At 40.6% G+C, this 19,703-nt stretch overlaps 1 protein-coding gene and 1 pseudogene across 2 annotated transcripts in view; one reads left to right on the top strand and one right to left on the bottom strand.

Annotated features, from left to right (window-relative positions):
* The window catches only part of Virma (vir like m6A methyltransferase associated), a 64,928-nt gene that overhangs the window by 17,545 nt on the left and 27,680 nt on the right, over positions 1-19,703 (bottom strand). For both annotated transcript variants that reach the window (XM_052715774.1, XM_052715775.1), the window contains exons 9-16: positions 13,329-13,817; positions 11,618-11,772; positions 10,120-10,202; positions 6,212-6,305; positions 5,532-6,076; positions 4,782-5,017; positions 3,947-4,199; positions 825-1,042 (exon numbers count right to left, since the gene is read on the bottom strand). In XM_052715774.1, coding sequence (XP_052571734.1) covers positions 825-1,042; positions 3,947-4,199; positions 4,782-5,017; positions 5,532-6,076; positions 6,212-6,305; positions 10,120-10,202; positions 11,618-11,772; positions 13,329-13,817 — 2,073 coding nt within the window. The remainder of the gene's footprint in view (positions 1-824; positions 1,043-3,946; positions 4,200-4,781; positions 5,018-5,531; positions 6,077-6,211; positions 6,306-10,119; positions 10,203-11,617; positions 11,773-13,328; positions 13,818-19,703) is intronic.
* LOC128098096 (uncharacterized) lies at positions 1,538-1,655 on the top strand (annotated as a pseudogene).

Raw genomic sequence — 19,703 nt, 5'->3', positions numbered from 1 at the left:
AGATAATAATGGAAAAATAACAGGCTCAAAACTAGACCACCGCAATTACTAGTGACTACATAAAACCTTAAGCAAATAAGCTATATTTGTGCATGCTCTATCAAAAACTATGGTCTGTACTGAGCATTTGGTTCATAGCTATAATCCAGCGGCTAAAACAGGAGGATCACATTTTCCAGGCCACCTTAGGCTATAGAACAAGGCCTTGTCTCAAACAAACAATAATAAAAACAACAATACCAAAAAAAAAAAATAATCTACAGCTAATCTATTAGAATGTCTTCCAGGAAAACAAAAAAACTGGCCGAGTCAGGGCATGGTGGTACATTCTCACTACTTTGGAGGCTGAGGCTGGAGGACTGAAGCCCAGGAGTCTGAATCCAACCTGAGCAACATCAAAAGGCTGGTCCACGTTGACAAACAGAACAACCCTGATGGTAGGATGTTCTGGAGAGGTTAAGGATCAGGGGACTCAGATGCAGTACTGACAGAAAGCAGAAAGAAGGTCTGCTTTGGAGAACAGTGTGGCAGCGTTTGATTGGCTTAAATAGGCACCTGGCACATGACCCAAAAACTCCATCAAGGTACCTAGCCAAAAGAAATGTTTTCAGATGCCCATGGAAGCCAGGCTTATACAGACTTCTAACAGTGCCATTCATTCATTCAGACACTTAGAAAAGATTTTAAATCCATTACTAACTGCCAATGAAACTCTGCCATACACAAAATTTCTCCTATGAAAGAAATCATACTTTCAACCTTCCATAATAAGTACAAATTAACTAAATGGCAGGGCACAGTATATTAAATTCTGCAAAGCCTACCTTTTTAAGTGAAACAATCCATAATCATGCTCTGCAAGAAACATCATTGTTCGAACACATGTCAGGAGACAGTTGTAACTGCTTTCGGAATTAGCTAGAGTCACCAGCAGACAGTCACAAATTGCAGTCATCAACTCTTTACTTGGTAGGGAATTCGAGAGCTGTTCAAGCTCAGAGACAGGGCCTTCAGAAGGGCTTGGCAAAATAAGTGCGATGTCCTGAGGAGGGCAGGGAGAAACATTTCAAAATGATTATCACTATCACTCCTGGCTGTTATTTCTGAACACACACCACCAACACTTAGTAACAATCCCATTAAAATATTATCGTTGGGGGCTGGAGAGATGGCTCAGGCATTAAGAGTACTGACTGCTCTTCCAGAGGACCAGGGTTCAATTACTAGCACCCACATGGTGGGTCACAACTATATGAAACTCCAGTCCCAAGGGATCTGATGCCCTGCTCTGGCCTCTGCAGGCAGTGGGCAAGTATGTTGTGCTTAGACATGCAGTAAACAAAACAACCATACAAATAAGTAAAAATTTTTGAACATTATTGCTATGGTCCTGTCTCAAACATATTCAAACAGATAATCAACAAATGATCTTTTATAAAAAAGTTACTGTAAGAACATGTATCTAAGAAAATAGACAGTGTTTTCCTTTATACTATTTTTTTACCTTTAAAAAAAAAAACTTCTAAAATTTATCTTCCATTTACACGAAAGGAAAAGAGTTTAGCATTGACTCTGAAAGGACAGAGGAGTCGCTTGGGCCTAACAACATACATATAAGGCATTATTAGCTGCTTACTGGCATCGAAGTAGTTTTTTCATCTCAGACTCAGAAAGACAAATACCACCACGGCTCTCATACGTGGATCCTAGCTTCTCATTTTCATGTTACTCATGTGGGACTGAGTGGAACTAGAAAAGGGACTGTGGCCGGGCGGTGGTGGTGCACACCTTTAATCCCAGCACTCGGGAGGCAGAGGCAGGCGGATCTTTGTGAGTTCAAGGCCAGCCTGGTCTACAGAGCGAGATCCAGGAAAGATGGGAAGCTACACAGAGAAACCCTGTCTCGAAACCCCGCCCCCAAAAAAGAAAAGGGATTGTGTGAGGGAAGATGAGGTTTTCAGGGGGAGGACTGGGGAGACATGAAGGTGGAGCACAGACTAACGCAGACAAAGGGCACAAACACAGGCGGGAGTGTGGACGGAGAGGAGCAGAGGGGACTGACCACAGCACAGCATGTCTGAAAACACCATCTTCTCCTGCCAGGTCAGTGTTCTTCGGGATGTGGCCTTTGATAGGCTGCCCATGCTCTGGTAGATGGCCCTACACCCAAGTATGTGCTGGGGACACGAAATGGACTCAGTGGGTTAGGAGAAAAAAGGAACACATGAAATTGGAAGATGATACTGGTGAGGAGACAGGAAGAACTGGGGTGGACTGGAGAGGAAGGGATGAAAGTGAGGGGTGGACTTGATCAAAACACAATGTATGTGTGTATGAAATTCTCAAACATATTTGTACTTTACAATAGAAGAGAGAAGATGGCCTTTATAAGGAACTGAACTTGGCAGTTTCAATTTTAAAATGGTTAAAAAGCTTTGGTAGTGAAATACCTTAGATCAGCCTATTATTCATTAATTTAGACTCCTTTTAAATTATAGAGGCTTCTAGAAATAAAACTTTTTGGCTGAAATTTTAGTAAACTTATCAATATTGGAATTTAAAGCTTCATAAAGAGGGACAAATAAAGCAAACAAACTTTAGGCACAATCTTCAATTAAATGTGTCCCTCTACTTTTTATACTTTTAAAAGTCAAGCTTTCCAATATTAAGCATGTCAAGCTAATTACACATCAAGAAACATCCACTACTCACTACAGAAGTCAACTGTGCTTTCAGGGGTACGAAAACACAGATCTGCATCAGAAAGCAAATGGAATGGAATCTGAGTGAAAGACTGCTCTGAATAAAGGCTAAGTGGAAAGGAAGTAAGGGGTCCTAGCCTTACTCAGCAGTCATGTGACTCAACGTGATACTTAAACACCAATCACAGAAGCCTTAAACTTTACAACTAGGTCCACAATTACAGTCTACCACTGCTGAAAAAAAGGCACATGCAAGCCCTAAGTCTTCAATGCAACTGAACTGCACTTTCATCATCCAACATAGGCTTTTACTAAAAATATTGTCTGGAAAAAAAAAGTCACATCTGTTGACTAGTTGGCATGAGCATTCTGACTAGCAAAACTGCACTGACATGGATCTCATTCAATGGAAATAGATAGAATTTCTGTCTCATGAGACTATAAACAAGTCAACAATACAAACAGCAGGAGAAAGCACTACTGGTCAAGAGCGGCTGTGAGCACTGGTCAGAACACACTAGAGCTGCAGTGACTCCTGCTGCTTCTCTGCTGTCCACAGGAAGCAGGCATGTGGCACACACTGCCATCCCAGCACTTGGGAGATGGAGGAAAACCAGTAATTCAAGGTCAGCCCTGGCCTCACAGCAAGCTTGAGGCCAGTTGGGGCTACAAAAGACATAGTCTCAAAAGACTAACCATACAAAGAAATTATTCTCACATTGACTTAACCAATATCAAAGTTATAAAACTGAAGAATGCCTTCATACATATTAATATAATTAGGAAGGAAAGTAATACAGTAAATATTAATTAGCAAAAAAAGTATTGAAAATTAGAAAAACAATCACCTAAGGTGGCAATACTACCACAGAGACCCAAAAGCTAAAGCCAAAGAGAACTATGATGCACTAGATCAGCTTGTTTTTCTTCCACATACCAAACTTACTTCCTATATAGCCCAGGAGTGATACAGCACAGGCAAGCTCTTTGCTCCCAGCCAAGATTTACAAAACACAGCACTCAGCCGGGCGGTGGTGGCGCACGCCTTTAATCCCAGCACTCGGGAGGCAGAGGCAGGGGGATCTCTGTGAGTTCGAGGCCAGCCTGGGCTACCAAGTGAGTTCCAGGAAAAGGCGCAAAGCTACACAGAGAAACCCTGTCTCGGAAAAACAAACAAACAAACAAACAAAACACAGCACTCAAGCACATATCAACACACACACTGATGATAAAAAACTGAATACCTGGTCACAGAGAGACTGCAAAATGGACGTGACATATTCCACACACTGCTGTCGAATAACACTGTCCCCAGGAGACCGTACCAAAGCTAAAAGATCCTGGAATATCTCTGCGTATCTTTCATCGCCTTTAATAGTTCCGTTAATTAGATGTAAAATAGCTAATTTACAAGCTTTGTGTGAAGCCAGAGCATCGAGGAGAGCAAGCAACCTGGTGGTCTGGCTAGTGTACTGCTTTTCTTTATCTTCTGAAGTGCTGAAATAGAACCAATGCATTCAGTAAACAAGCTGCTGGATTTTAAAGGCATCATGTAACATTTTCTATATCCAGTCACACAAATTTTGCATAAAACATACATCTCATTCCTTGGATAAAATGATAATTTTATAAATTCAGATCTTTGATAATATACTTCACCTTTTAGAACTGCAAAACTGGGACAGGAAGGTGACTCATCAAGTAAAGGCACCTGTGGAACAACCCTAGTGACCTGAGTTCAAGCCCCAGACCTCATGAAGGGAAAAAAATCAACTATAGAGTTCTCCTGACCACACACACATGAGCAGGTTATACGCACACATGTACACATTACACAATAAGTTAAAAAAAAGCCCCAAATCAAGACCTTCAACCTAACTTGCGTATGAAATAAGGAGATAGTCTTCTAAAGAAAATAATTTACATATATTAATTTATGCATACATGTGTGCATGTGTGTATATTTACACATCCATATGTTATCTGAACCTACTAAACCCTAGTTTCCAAACTATGTGAAGGAGGGTATCTGTGTCAAGAGCAACTTGAGGAAAACTTCTTAAGGTGTAATGAAAATACCTTTGCAAGTCTTCTACAATCAAGTCCAACACAGTTCTCATGATCAGAAGGGCAGTTGGAGATGCAAGGTCACACAACTGAACACAAACACGCCGCAACATATGTTGAATGGGCTGGCAGGCTGTGCCAGAGAAAGAACGAACTATTTCTTGGAGCAACTTTGCTTGAACATGAAGGTGCATGCTCCACAATTTTCGGGTGTTGAGTGCCACTGATATATCATGTGGCTCAATAACCTGTTAAAAAAGTATAACGTGTGTGTACATAGATTTTTAATATTTATTATAGTCGCAAAACTGTTCAGGAAGAACTGTTATAAAAAGAACACCTTTACTGCATGCTTAAAACATAATTTTCTATTACATAATTAAACAATTGTTTGCATTCCACAAGTCTAAAAAAAAAAAAAAACCATTGTTCTTAGGTTGGCAGTCAGTTGAGCAGAGTCCATTGGTGAAGCAATCTAATTGGCAAATTCTAGAACACGATAGAGGGGAGAAAAAAAGATTTGAAATAACAGGAAAATGTAAGTACAAGCATATACAACAACACAACCAAACTCACTTTGACAATAGGTATTTAAAACGTTACCCCACATTTCCAACTTGCTCCAGTCTCATCTCGCCCTCCACTCAGGTACTCTGTCTTTGGGAAGGAGGATGGAGACTTGCTTGGATTTGACCAGCATCCCTGGCTTTATCTAAGGAGCTAGTGCAGTCATTACAAGATGCATGTGATAGGAAGTGATACCTGCGTGGTCTGCATGGGCAAGGGAAGAGGCAGCAGCTCTGAGAGGAGAATGAGTCCAGAGAAGAAACCTTCCGGAACCTTCAAGATGGAAGAGAGCACTTCCTTTAACATTAAAGACCAAGTATTATTGGCCAGGGTCTCTTCAGAGATTGTGAGCTTTTCATTAACTCCTTGTGTAAAAGTCAGTAAGATATCAATGATATCATTCTGAATTTTCTGCTCATCACTATCCAAACGACCTGAGAGAGGGATAGAGCACAGGAGCATGTGTAAAGTAACAAGTGCTGAAGGAACACGCATGTCCTTAAACTCAAAGGATCCACCTCTCAGGAGCTCCGTCAGCATGGTTTTAAGAAGAGTGAGTGTGCAGCGAGCCACTGAAATGGTAGTAACTCTGTGAAGGGTAGTCCCCATGTTCACATGGAGCCTCCAAGGCTGCGTCAAAATAGTGTTCAATTTTTGCAGAACCCGAATAAAGGTGTCCATTCCTTCAGCAGAAAAAAGCTGAATAACAGCAAGGTTCCATTTCAGGTCCTTCTGTTGACCTTTAGATAGGATAAGGAAGGAATAAGAAAAAACTAATTACTTACATGCTAATAATCGAGAATATTTTAAACAGTTAACAAATTATAGTTACACTAGGCTTAAAGTATGGCATTTTCAAAGTATATTAATATTACCTTCAATGGGAGGCGGCGGACATGCCACATTACAGAGAACACGTAAGGCAGTGGTAAGGCCAACTCCTTCTGCAGTCATCAAGTTATCAATATTCTTCAAAAAATAAAAGCAGACAAGTTTCAGGTAGTCAGAAAATATGAGCCTCTAGAGGTAGGCTGTGCACTTGCACGTGTAAGACCCTAGGTTTAGTCTTCAGCAGAAAGCTTGAGGTGCACACCAACTACACTGCAGCATGTTTGAAGCGGGAGAAAGCTGGTGTGGCGGTGCACACCTGCAATGCCAGCAGCCTTCAGGAGGCTGAAGCAAGGATGACAGTGGCGAGTCTGAGGCTAGCCTTGGGTTACAGAGTGAGTTCTAAGGCAGCCAGGGTTAGACACAATACCCTGTCTCAAAAAATACACCAACAAACAAGAGACAGCATATAAGAAAAACCCTAGTACTAAAGAATTTTATATAAATTATTTCACCTTGGGTACATTTTTTCCTTACAAAATTTTCATTTTTTAAATTTTTTTTAATGATTTTTTTTATTTTATGTGCACTGGGGTTTTGTTTGCACATATGTGTGTGTCAGATCCCCTGGAACTAGAGTTAGACAGTTGTGAGCTGCAGTGTGGGTGCTGGGGAGTGAACCTGGGTCCTCTGAAAGAGCAGCCAGTGCTCTTAACCACCGACCCATCTCTCCACCCATATCATAGGTACATTTTGTACTGTACAATATTATGTAGAGAAAGATCAAATGTAATACATTTGCATAGTCCTAGCACTAAAACAAAGCCAGTAAGTAGAAACCTATGACTCGGGAGGCAGAGGTAAGTGAATCTCTGTGAGTTTGAGGCCAACCTGGTCTACAAAGTGAGTTCCAGGAAAGGCTCCAAAAAGCTACACAGAGGAACCCTGTCTGGGACGGGGGATTTTAAAATATGCCGGGCAGTGGTGGTGCACACCTTTAGTCCCAGCACTCGGGAGGCAGAGGCAGGCTCTGTGAGTTTGAGGCCAGCCTGGACTACAGAGTGAGTTCCAGGTCAGCCAGGCTGTTACAGTGAAACCCTGTCTTGAAAACCAGAAACATAAAACAAAACAATAATTTAAAATAACCTTTTTTCTGTATACCCATTTTATATTATCTTCTCTCACAAACGAAGCACTGACTATGCTGACAACTGAGCTCTTGTGTTCTGGGGTTGTGTTGTGTTGCTGTTTTTGTTTTGAGCCCAGGTGTCACTAGGATGCTGGATTAGCCAGGAGCTTTAGTTCTGCTCCCTCTGCCTCCTAAGTGGCTAGAATTGCAGGCATGTACCATTGTTCCAGACTGAATTTGAAAAGCCAAAGCCTATGGTTACTAAACCTTTATCGAGACTTAGGGGGGAATCTTGGAACATTTATAGACTAAATAGCATTCATTTTTTAAAATGCAGACACCAAAAAGAAGAGAAAAGGGGTTGGGGATTTAGCTCAGTGGTAGAGTGCTTGCCTAGCAAGCTCAAGGCCCTGGGTTCGGTCCTCAGCTCTGGAAAAAAAAAAAAAAAAAAGAAGAGAAAAGACAAGAAATGTAATTGTTTTCTGTATTTAAAGCTGACTATGTTTTGTTTGCAAACACCAAATAGTTTTGTTTACATTTGTAACTTTCACAGACTAACGTTATAAATAAGCTTATAACTTGAAAAAAAGTACACTAAATGATTTAAGTAGCCCAACTTCTAAGGCTCAGGGCATAAGCTTTAAAAACAAACAAAAATCCCAGTCTCCCTAATATGCTTCTATTTTCCATTGCCCTTTTCCTTCCACTTTTTTCTTGCAGTTCTACAAATTACTGAGACAACAAGAAATCCTAAGTTTCAAAGTTGGATCAATTGTGTTTAGCATATCTTAGGATAGGAATTATTTATAATATCAAAATTAACAGGGCATGATCTGAACAGGATGTGGTGGTACATGACTGTAATCTTAGGACTCAGGTAGAGGTCAGACAAAGTTCTAGAACCAGATCTTATCTCAAAACAAAAACTAAATAGAGATAAACATAAAGTTATGTAAAAATCAAATTTTTGTTTTTGTTGTTTTGGTTTTTTGAGATAGAGTCTCATGTAGCCCAGGCTGGCCTCAAACTCACTATGTAGCTGAGGACAACTCTGAACTGATCCTTACAGGTGTGGACTACCACACCCTGTGTACATGGTTCTGGGAATGGAAGCCAGAACATTCTACGCAAGCACTCTGTCAACTCAGCTACCTCCCTAGCACGGTTTCCTATGCAGTCTCTGCTGGCTTCAAACCTGCAATCCTTCTGCCTCAGCCATCCCAGTGCTGAGACTACAAGTATGCACCACCATGCCCAATTTGAAATTTGAAATTATAGAACATAATTCAATTTCTTTTCTTTTTCCTCTTTCCTTTCCTTTTTCATGTAGCCTGGGCTGCCTTGAATTACTGTGTAGCAGAGGATAACCTTAACTCCTGATCCTTCTGCCTTCCCTTCTGGAGCTGGGATTGCAGGCATATACAACAACAGGAACGTGTAATTTAATTTCTAGAACTGAATTTCTTATTAAATACTGTAATTCAAATCACCTTACATTTACTGCACATGCCATCAAAAATCACCCTACCATGTCCACGTAAACAGAATACACAATCAATCTGAGTTTACAGAGCATTAATTACTAATGAACGAAAAGAAAAACATTAAGTTTCACCTGTCATTTACAACACTGTTAAGAACACAATGGCATCAAAGGAGATAGAAATATTCCTAAGAGCCAGGCATGGTGGTGTACACCTTTAATCCCAGAACTCAGGAAGCAGGGCCAGGCCAATCTCTCTAAGTTCCAGGCTGGTTTGGTCTACATAGTAAGTTAAGGGCTGGCTACACAGTGTGACCTTGTCTATAAAGAAAAAAACAAAATCAAAAACCCAATCTACCAAAAAAAAATATATATATATATATATAGAGAGAGAGAGAGGCAGGCAGACAGACAGACAGAAGGAAAAGAAGACAAGAAGGAACCACTGCAACAGCAAGATCTGAGGCAGATAACTCTAAATACCTTGATATTACTTCAAAATAGCAACAAACGGTCAATATACAACAAAGTACTTTAATAATATGCTACAAATGCAAAACCAAGGTGGCTTTCCCTCTCACATACACAACCACACAGAGCTCCTCAGCTGAACAGTAGGGGATAATTCAGTCTATACTCATGTAGTTTAAAATGTTTGTATGTATGCCTTCAGCCCATCTTGCTATGCTGTACACTGGGTCAAGTAAGAAGAAAAAAGAAAAAGGAAAAAAAAAAAAAAACTTCCAAGATTAATGATGAATGTACTATTTTTTTATTATGAAATATTCATGAATTTTTCAGTATTACTATTATGAAACATAGACTTCACAGATTTCAACTTTTAATTTCAACTACAATGTCACTATCCAAAATTAGTAACAGAGAGAACAGGTCCACAATGGAATTATCTGGAATTGGCTATATCAATTTTCACCTAAACATTCTGAGTTAAATTACTTCATTAATTCAGGTTTAGGATACCATTAGCATTTAACTTGGAATGTTTTTGTAGTGCCTAGGAGACAACTCGGCAGATAAAAGCTTTCCAAGAAGCCTGGTGATTTTTGGTCCATCCCTGAACTCCATGTGGTGGAAGAGAGAACCAACTTCCACAAGCAGTCTTCTGACCTCCACACAAGGAGTAACCCGGATTTAAAGAGAGCATCATATGCATGTGTGTTCATAGACATGATTATCTACATCCAAGTAGCAAATATTGTACTACAAGTTAAAGGGGCCAGTCAAGGCCATGACTTCTACATTATCTAGAAAGTAACTTCAATATTATAACTATGTATCATCACAGTTTCACAACAATCAAAGCCCTTTTAACTTTTACTTACCTGTTTAACATATTCAATTAGATTTGGGATGCAGTTAATTTCAAATCTGAGGTTTTTCAGAGGTTCAAGCCACTTGCCAAGTTCTTAGAAACAAAAAGAACAATCTATAATATTTTTAAATGGAAGTCTTTATAATAAAACATTTCTCCCCAAAGGAAAACATCACATCTGCAATCATTTCAATTATCTAGATTTTACAAAAGGATGGACTCTGGTGTCTAAAATCTTTTTCTGTTTTTAGGCTAGGTCTCATGCTATACCCCAAAATGGCCTCAAACTCATGATCTTCCTGTCTAAGCCTCCCAAGTGCTAGGATTACGGGTACGTAACGCAAAGCCCACTTTCTGCATACAATTCTTTACACGTGCTTTAAATAAAATGAAAACGGAGCCCTACTATGCTGACTCAAAACTTAGTGATGACTATTATCTGAGTGCTTATCCAGTCTGCCTAATTAAAACGAATTTATTGCGGTAGCCAATGAAAACACTAAAATAAGATTTATAAATATGATTATAAACTAATATAATGCAGCATTTATTTACTGCTGTCTTCAAACCCCCAACACAAATATATATATATATATATATATTTTTTTTTTTTTTTTTTTCTAATAGGCTCAAGTTATGAAGAGACTTTAGTTGAGTAACCCTTCTTCCTTTAACAGGAAATTTCCCTTTTGTCTTTTCTTTTGTGTGTACTGGGTTAGATTAAACCTGGGTTGTCATGCATGCTAGAGAAATACCTGAACATTGAGCTGTATCACTAGCCTGATTTTGTCAACTTCTTGTCATTTTGAAAGTAACTACTTTTAAAAGTAGTCCAGTGTGCTACTCAACAGTAGTCCTGTAAGTTAACTCAGAACAGTGCAAACATCTAAATGTAACAAAACATGCAGAAACAGAACTAGAGCAAAAACTGAACCTGTCCATCTCACTGCCTCGTCTACCCTGATTAGCCAGACCACTATTAGGCACTTTCAAACTTTCTCATTTATATTCTAAAACCCTTAATGAAACCTTAAGTTTTCTAAACGCTTTTCCTAAAAGGCAACTCAAGAAATTAAAAACATGTTGGAGAGATGGCTCAGTGGGCAAGGTGTCTGCTGTGCCAAGCATGAGGACCTAGGTTCAGATCTCTGACACTCATGCAAAAGCCAGGAATGGTGTAAACAGATGTCACACACCTGTAACACCAGCACTGGTGTGGCAGACAGATGTATCTCAGGGGCTTGCTAGCCAGCCATGCTAGTTAAAATGGCAAGCTCCAGGTTCAGTGAAAGACCTTGTCCCAAAAAAATGAAGTGGAGAGCACTTAAGAAAGACATTGGATGTCATCTTCTACCCTCAAGACCTATGTATGCACACACATGAATGCACACCCACACCCATGCACACCACATGAACATACACACAAACATGAAAAAGCAATGATTACAAGAATTCAGCCTTTTTTCCTCATGCATCACAAGTGTTTAAAATGACTCCAGGTACCATACCTTGCAACTTAGCATTATTTTCATCTGCTTTACAAAGCTTCAAGAGAGATGCTGCATGCTGTTCTAGCATCTGGACATCACTGGAAGACTGAACCACCACCAAAATAAGTATGCATGCATAGTTATAAGCTACTGACTTCTTAGACTTGGAATCACTGAAATAAAATAAGGTTTTTAAGTGTGGGGTATAAAAATACTTTTTCAGGAATAAATTTAAACATTTTTTGGTATGTTGTTTTAAAGAGGTCAAGGAAATTTACAATCCAACACTATCAACATCACCTAATTTCCTGAAAATAAAGAATTAGACGTCACACTTCACTTTCGAGTCCCCTGAAAAGAGTATTAACAGTTGTCCCTCAGTATCCATGGAGTACTGGTTCCAGGACCCCCACAGATACCAAAGTTCATGGAGCCACCAGTCCCTTGGCACAGTATCACATAATATGTGCACATCTTCCCATCTACTTTAAATCAACTCCAGACTACTTGGGATACTACACAATGTAAATATTATGTGAATAGCTGTTGCACTGTTTACAGAACAAAGACAAGAAAAAAGCTTGCACATATTCAGTGCTAACACTCTCACTATATGATTCACACTGGCCTGAAACTCACTATGTAGCAAAAGATGGCTTCAAATTCACAATCCTCTTTCCTCAGCCTCCTAAGTACTGGGATTACAGGCATGTGCCACCATGCCAGGCTTAGATCCATTTCTCTCATGCACATTTTTTTTTTTCTTGAGATAGGGTCTTGTTCTGTAGACCAAATTGCCCTCAAATTTATAGGTCTGCTCCAACATGCCCAAGCGATCTAAATATTTCTGATTCATTGTGAGTTGAGTATACAGAAACAGAACCCATAGGTAAGGAGAGACAACTGGATACAAAAACAAACTCAAAAACATCACAAAGGAAAGTAAAATTCACAAGAACAAATGAACAATGAGATACTAACAAGCATGTTTCATTAACAATGAGTATTAGGAAGTGTGTTTCACTGGTCTCCTTTAACATCTCCATTGAACCTTGAAAACAGGAACAAATGTGATCATCTACTGACCTCACTCACCTTCCGTTCCAAAATCACTAAGACCGTCTACACAGGCAGAGAGGCACTGTAGTTGCTTTCATAGTTACACGGAGTTGGACCAAGTCCCCATCGAGGAGGCAGCTACCTCTATGTCACTGTCTTGCATGACACTGAACACCCCCCACCTTGTCTGCTTTTCCATGACATAAGCTAGGAGGAGAGCAGGCCTCTCTTCTCATAGCCAAAATCCTCGGCCCTATTTGGCATCTCTTTATATCATTATCTTCCTCAATTCTCTCACTGACCCAAAGCAATTCCAAAATCAGGACGGATGGTTCAGAAAACAGACAGTAAGAGAGTGCAGGCATTACACTTCAGGCATCTGTTTCTGGGCTTTAAGATTCCTTCCTACACAGGCAAAGGGATACTGTAAGAAGGTAGGTAACTGAAAGAAGCTGGAAAAAGCCCATAGCAATGCTTACTAGCCACATCACAGAGGTTCCTGCTAGCCTAATTTTTAATTAGCATATGTTATGACAAAGGATATATATATCTTTAGAAATACATACATATGTGTATATACCAAAAGAGACTTCTTTTGTAAAGCATCTACCCCATTAGTGATCTAGTTCTCTAATGTAACTGAGATTTGACGGAGTAAGTAGACAATTACCCAAGGGCTTCTTTGGAATAGTACTCCATCAGAGTAATGAGACTTTGAAGGTTTTTGTCAAGGCTGAAAACATGGCCCACAGCTGATCTTCCCACAGGATTAAAAGTAATCAGATAAAGATTGTGGAGGGTGCCTAGGAGATCTGAATGGTCAGTTTCTTCACTGGCTGTACAACGCTGGAAATGGCTGAACAGCTCTGTAATGCACTGCAGAGTCTGAGTTGAGTCCTGCAGCCACAAGGCAAATGCATCATCAGCTCCATCAGACTGAAGACCTTCTTCTTCATCTTGATCATAGAGGTGGCACAGAGCTCGGATCAGTAAGTTTGTTGCTTCATATTCTGACATAAAAAAGAGAAGGCCCTTTTGTGACTGTGCAAGAAACTTTAAAACATCCTTTGTGGCTTGCAGTACACCAGGGTGGGCACTTGTTATTGGAATCGACAGGAGCAAGGTGACCAACTCCAAGAAGTGGTGGCTGTGAAGGTACCTACGGAAGTCAAGTGAGACATTTCAGGTAGTGTAAAGCATTCCTCACAACTCAAAATCACAAGACCAGACAAAGTAAACATGTGAAGGGCTTTAATCCTCACCGTCAGAAACACAGTTTCCCCATAAATGGAAACAACTGTAACAATGTGAACACCAACTCTCCTCTGTGGTATCAAAGGAAAGCAAAAGTTCTGAATAGTCAAGAGATTCTCAAAACGACCGATGACAGGTTTTCTTTTTTCCTTAGTCACCACTGACTCTGACCCCTGTTTCTAAGCCATCTACCAAACGCTCCTTTTTCACGATGGTCTGTCTCACTGTACTTCACAGAGTGACCACTCTGTACGAACTAGTGTATCTAGGGGATACTGTCTATAGTAGAGAAACATCTCATGGATTTAGATTTACTACAGATATGAGTTAGTATCACCAGAGAAAAATACTACTATAAATTGTAGCATGTAAGTACTTACTACTAAACACAGACTTTTGGTTTTGTTTTGTTTTCTACATCAAATCTAAGAACTATTCTTAGGTCTCAGGTTGGCCTCAAACTCGCTACGCAGCCCAAGATAACTTCAAATTCACAGCAATCCTTCTGTTCAACCAAGTGATGGGATTCCTAGTGCCAGTCACCAGCCTCTGGCTTCAGAATTATGTCTTTTTAAAAGAGAGAGAGAGAGAGAGAGAGAGAGAGAGAGAGAGAGAGAGTGTGTGTGTGTGTGTGTGTGTGTGTGTGTGTGTGTGTGTGTGTGTGTGTGTGTGTGTGTGTAAATCAGAGGACAACCTGAGAGCTGGTTCTCTGGTTCTCTCCTTCTATTATGTGTGTTCTGAGGATCAAACTGAAGCCTCCAGGCTTAGTGGCAAGTGCCTTTACCTACTGGGTCATCTTGCCAGCTCCAGAACTATTCTTAGTATATACAACAGTTCTTTAAAGATTGATTTTTAATTATGTGTCTCTGTGTGTGTCTGTGTGTGAATACACACATGTGGGTGTAGGTCTATGAGGTGACCTGAGGTGGCCAGCACCAATGGATTCCCTGGGAGATGCAGTTACTGGCAGCTGTGAGCAACCCGGTGAATGTGGGTGCTGGGAATCAAGCTGGTCCTCTGAAAGGGCAGTATGAGCTCTTAAACGCTGAGCCAGTTCTCCAGCCCCCAGGATACACCGTTCTCGGAGGAAAGCAGGTAAAATGCACCCATACTACAAAACAGACGTAAATGCTACTGACAACTTTTACTGGCTTTTGTCTGTCTGTTTGTTTTTTGAAATAGGGTATAGCACTGTAGAGCCAGGCTGGTCTAACAATATGTAGGCAAAGTTGGTTTCAAACATGTGGCAATCCTCCTGCCCCTGCTTCATGAATGCTGGGATTATAATGCACCACCATTCCTCGATAAACTCTTCTAAAATCGTATTTTTTAGAAATGAAGCTTAAAGAGTTTCAGGGTGAAATCAAACAAACAAAAACAGGAAAAAAATGTTTTTTTTCCCAAAAAAATTTTGAAATGGGAAGAATCTAAAAAAGATTAGCTTAATGTACATTTGTTATCTTGAGTTTGGAAAAGCATTTTAATTTCTTAATTTGAAAGTCTGACACTTCACACATGTAGTCACTACACATAGTGATACAACAGCTTCTGGAAACTCCTGTTGAACTGTTACTAATAAGTAGATGAAAAGTCAGAATTTATACTTATTAAAAACTAGTAAGTTTAGCCGGGCGGTGGTGGCGCACGCCTTTAATCCCAGCACTCGGGAGGCAGAGCCAGGCAGATCTCTGTGAGTTCGAGGCCAGCCTGGGCTACCAAGTGAGTTCCAGGAAAAGGCGCAAAGCTACACAGAGAAACCCTGTCTCGGGGAAAAAAAAAAAAAAAAAAAAAAAAAAAAAAAAAAAAAAAAAAACTAGTAAGTTTAAATTTTTAAGGTTTAGTTTTACTTTATGTGTATAGGTATTTGGCCTACATCTATATCTGTGCACCATGTATGTGCAGTGTCCACAGAGGCCACAAGAGGACATGAGAGCCTCTGGAACTGGAGTTACTGATGGTTGTGAGGCACCATGTGGGTGCTGGGAACTGAACCCAGGTCCACTAGAAGAGGACAAGTACTATAAACCACTGAGTCATCTCTCCATGCCCTAAAACGAACTCTTTAATCCTTTCACTGCTTAAACTAGGGCTTCCAGAATATTTTTATTATAATATTCATGACAATTATTCATGAATATCACAGTATTCATAATAAACACCCTCAGTGACTACCTATTGTAAACCCAAAGATTATTCAAAATGACAAAATTACCCTAAGTATATCCTTAACTTCCTTATAGACTGCCTGGAAAGTAGTTAACACAGCAAGCCTCACAGGGCTCTCTCTACAAAGATCCACTTTGTAAGTTTGGCTCTTGGCCAGTATCTATGAACCTGGATTTCACAGAAACCTACTCCCCCAAAAGATAAGGATGGCTCACCATGTCTAAGCTATTTATGCAAACAAAATAGTTTATGCAAAATATCTGCTTCTTGTCTGGACATAGAGAATTCTGGAACACTATAGGTAGTGAATTGATTCCTGGATGCCAACTAGTTTGACATATTTATTTCACATTGCACAGATATATCCAAACAGCATCTTAATTGTTTCTAAAGCCTCAGTGTCAAGTTTCTAACTCGAGCAGTTAACACACTGATATAGCCTGTTTCTGGGAGTCAAACAGGTCCCAAACAAGGCACTGAGGCTCTCGAAGACTGTGACTAAGGTGCCTTACTCCTTTGCAAGCATGCCTTGAGCCCTTGCTGAGTACAATTGCACACTGAGTCCTATGAGTCCTGCTAGAAAAAAACTGGGGTGTGGTGATATATTGTGTACCCCAATACATTGTGCACCCTAATAAAGCTTACCTGAGAATCAGAGGAAAAAGCCAGCCACTATATTAAACATAGAAGTCAGGTAGTAGTAGCACATGCCTTTAATTCTAGCATTCGGGAGGTAGAGATCCATCCGGACCTGTAAGTTCAAGGCCACACAGGGAACAGAGCCAGGCATGGTGGCACATGCCTTTAATTCCAACGTTAGTTAACCATAAAGGTCTGGAGTCCTGTACAGACAGACAGGAAGTGACAGAGTTGGGCAGAAAGAGGAAGTGATGTAGCTGGACAGAGAAAGGGAGTAAGATGGCAGGGACAGAAAGGCATATAGGTGTGGGTAAATAGGAAGTAGGTCTCTCTGGAGGCTGAGGAGTTGGTAAGGTGAGGTTGGCTGTGGCTTGTCCTATTCCTCTGATCTCTCAGTTTTCACCCCAATATCTGGCTCCGGGTTTTTTATTAATAAGACTGTTTAGCAATTCGTCCTACACTGGGGCTGACTTTGTGTACCCTCAAATGTACTATTAGAGCATTCCTGTCACTTCAGAGTAATCCTTCCAAAACATAATGATTCTCTTTCTAGATTTCTGACTCTTGATGTACAAGTTCCTGTCACTGAAATCATAGTTCCGATTCTTACCTTGACTAGGAAGCTCCAAATGCTGTTAGCTCCTTCTCACAGTCTCTTACCTATAAAGTCCCATGCTGGAAGTTACTCCCTCACAGTCTCCATGACAGCACAGTATTTGGTCTTCCCTTCTTGGTACATACCACTATAAGCCAAATAGCATCCAGTACCCTAATCTTAGAATTGCTGATTTACCCAGTGATTTCAGTGACTTTTCTGTCATAATCATCTTACAGCATAAAATTTCAGAACACTACTTTAAGCAAATCTGCTACTCCAAATAGTCAGTATCTTCCTAATTCCAAAACTACAGCCCACAGTCCTTCACACAGCATCCAAGCCCTTCATCTCCTCCTCTCCATAGAGAGTGAGGGGGGACAGCATTTACTAAGCAGCTAATTACTACTTTCTCCTCAGGAACTGAAGCAGCACTTTATTTCCCTCATTCAGTACCTCAGCCCCCATCAAGACACAACTTTATCCCTCGTACTCCATTAGAAATGAAGTTAGCAGTAACAATGCCTCAGTCCTTTGGTGTCTCCTTCACATTACAAAAGTAACTGTATTTGCACACTCACATGGTTTCTACTCTCCTGCCAAAGCCAAAGTCTCCCTTTTAATACTGGACTTCTTTCTAGACAGAGTCTCATGAAGTAGCACTGGCTGGCCTGGAACTTGCTATGTACTTTCAGGCTGGCTTGGAACTCAGAGCTCCAACTGCCTCTGCCTCTCAAGTGCTGAGATTAAAGGCATGCACCACCACACCTGACCTCATCTCCTAGCAAACCCTGTTCCAGCAATTGTCTCTTCCTCCCACATCATATACACCTCCCTCCTCACTGAGTTATAAAACCTGTCATTCTTCCCAGTTTACAAATGTGCTGTGCTTTCTCAGTCCAGAAAAATGAAATAAAAATATGCCTTTCTGACCACAACACACCTTTCTGACTGTTACCTTATTTCTTTATTTTTTAAGAGACACGCTCTCACAGCCCAGACTGGCCTCAAACTCACTAATATTTATAATCTTCCTGCCTCCACCTTTCAAGTGCAGGAATTACATTCCAAGGATGGAACCCAGGGCTTCCCAAGCTAAGCAAGGACCTACCAACTGAGCTATATCCCCAGGCCCCGCACCCTCATCGTGCCTTGGCTTTGTGATTAAGTATCTGAGCAGAGCAACCCACACTACTTCCACCCACATCCTCCTTCTCAGCTTGCCCACACTTTAACTCCTACTGTTACAGGTAAAAACTACTCTCCCAAAGTTCTAACCGCAATCTGCACTCCAAAACTCACCACGTGAATTCCATCCTTACTTTTGTAACCTCTTGTGTAGACTTGGCTAAGAGACCACTCCTTGCTTCCCGATCCTATTTTCTTCTCTGGTTTCTGGCTTTGTTAACTGTGCTGCCATCATTCCTGAGTCTCATTTTAACTTGTTTTTCTTTGAAGTATCCTACTCTGCTATCAGCTGACACATCAGTGCTCCCCAGTGTTCCATCACTGACCTCTCACGGTTCAGTCTGTGTGGGGTGGCAGTACCTGGCCTTACGTGTTTGGTTGGTCCTGTTACCTTTCTCAGAGCTTTCTTGAAAGCCATGAGACTGCTCAGACCACAAGGAAGAGAAGCTCAGAAGCACAGAGGAGTTACAGTGCCTAGTAGCCAATCTTCAACCTAAGAGGGAAAGAATGGGTGAACAAGGGCCCTGTTTGAATCATTCAGTGGGATAAGGAGGGGACATATTTTGCCAGGTCCTCAGAGGATCCACAGTGAGCCCCATTTATCCACAATAAAAAGTATCCTAACACTTCCTTTATTAGCTTTTTTTCCTCTCTGTATCTTCCTCTTCCCAAAATAAGCTCTCAGACCAGAGCTTCCACAGAAGACCTTGGGCTTTGTTTTAGGGAAAGTAAAACAGGCCTGGACAACTTCAGCTAAAACAGGAATGGCCAAGTACAGATTCTGGAGCAGACAAGTACCTACTTACTACCAATGTACTTGTTCCAAAGCCAGACAAAAACCAGTCATAGAGTAAGAAGAGGTCTGCCTTTCCATTTGTTGTTAGTTCAAAAATTATAAGCAAAATGCCAGAAGACAACATTTCAAACAGTAAAACTCTATTGTGGATTAGTATGAGGTACTAAATATGGCAAAATTATATTATCACCTAATTTGAAAGACAGATGGCAGAAAGAAGTGATAAACATCAAAGATACATTATCAGGACCACAAAACTACATTGGCAACACCCAACTGCCTTACACTGCCCAGGAGTAGTGAAGTAAAAAGGGTCTATAGAGAAGGGTTTTCTCCTCCTATGCCATCCTTTTCTACCCTGTCTCAGGAGGTGGGCCGGCTTTCACTTATTTTGCCTACAGACATGC

This window comes from Peromyscus californicus, unplaced genomic scaffold, assembly GCF_007827085.1.
Source record: "Peromyscus californicus insignis strain IS unplaced genomic scaffold, ASM782708v3 Scaffold_5__1_contigs__length_169319896, whole genome shotgun sequence".
NCBI lineage: Eukaryota > Metazoa > Chordata > Mammalia > Rodentia > Cricetidae > Peromyscus > Peromyscus californicus.
The sequence above is the reverse complement of the archived record's forward strand: the minus strand, read 5'-3'. Positions and strand labels throughout refer to the sequence as shown.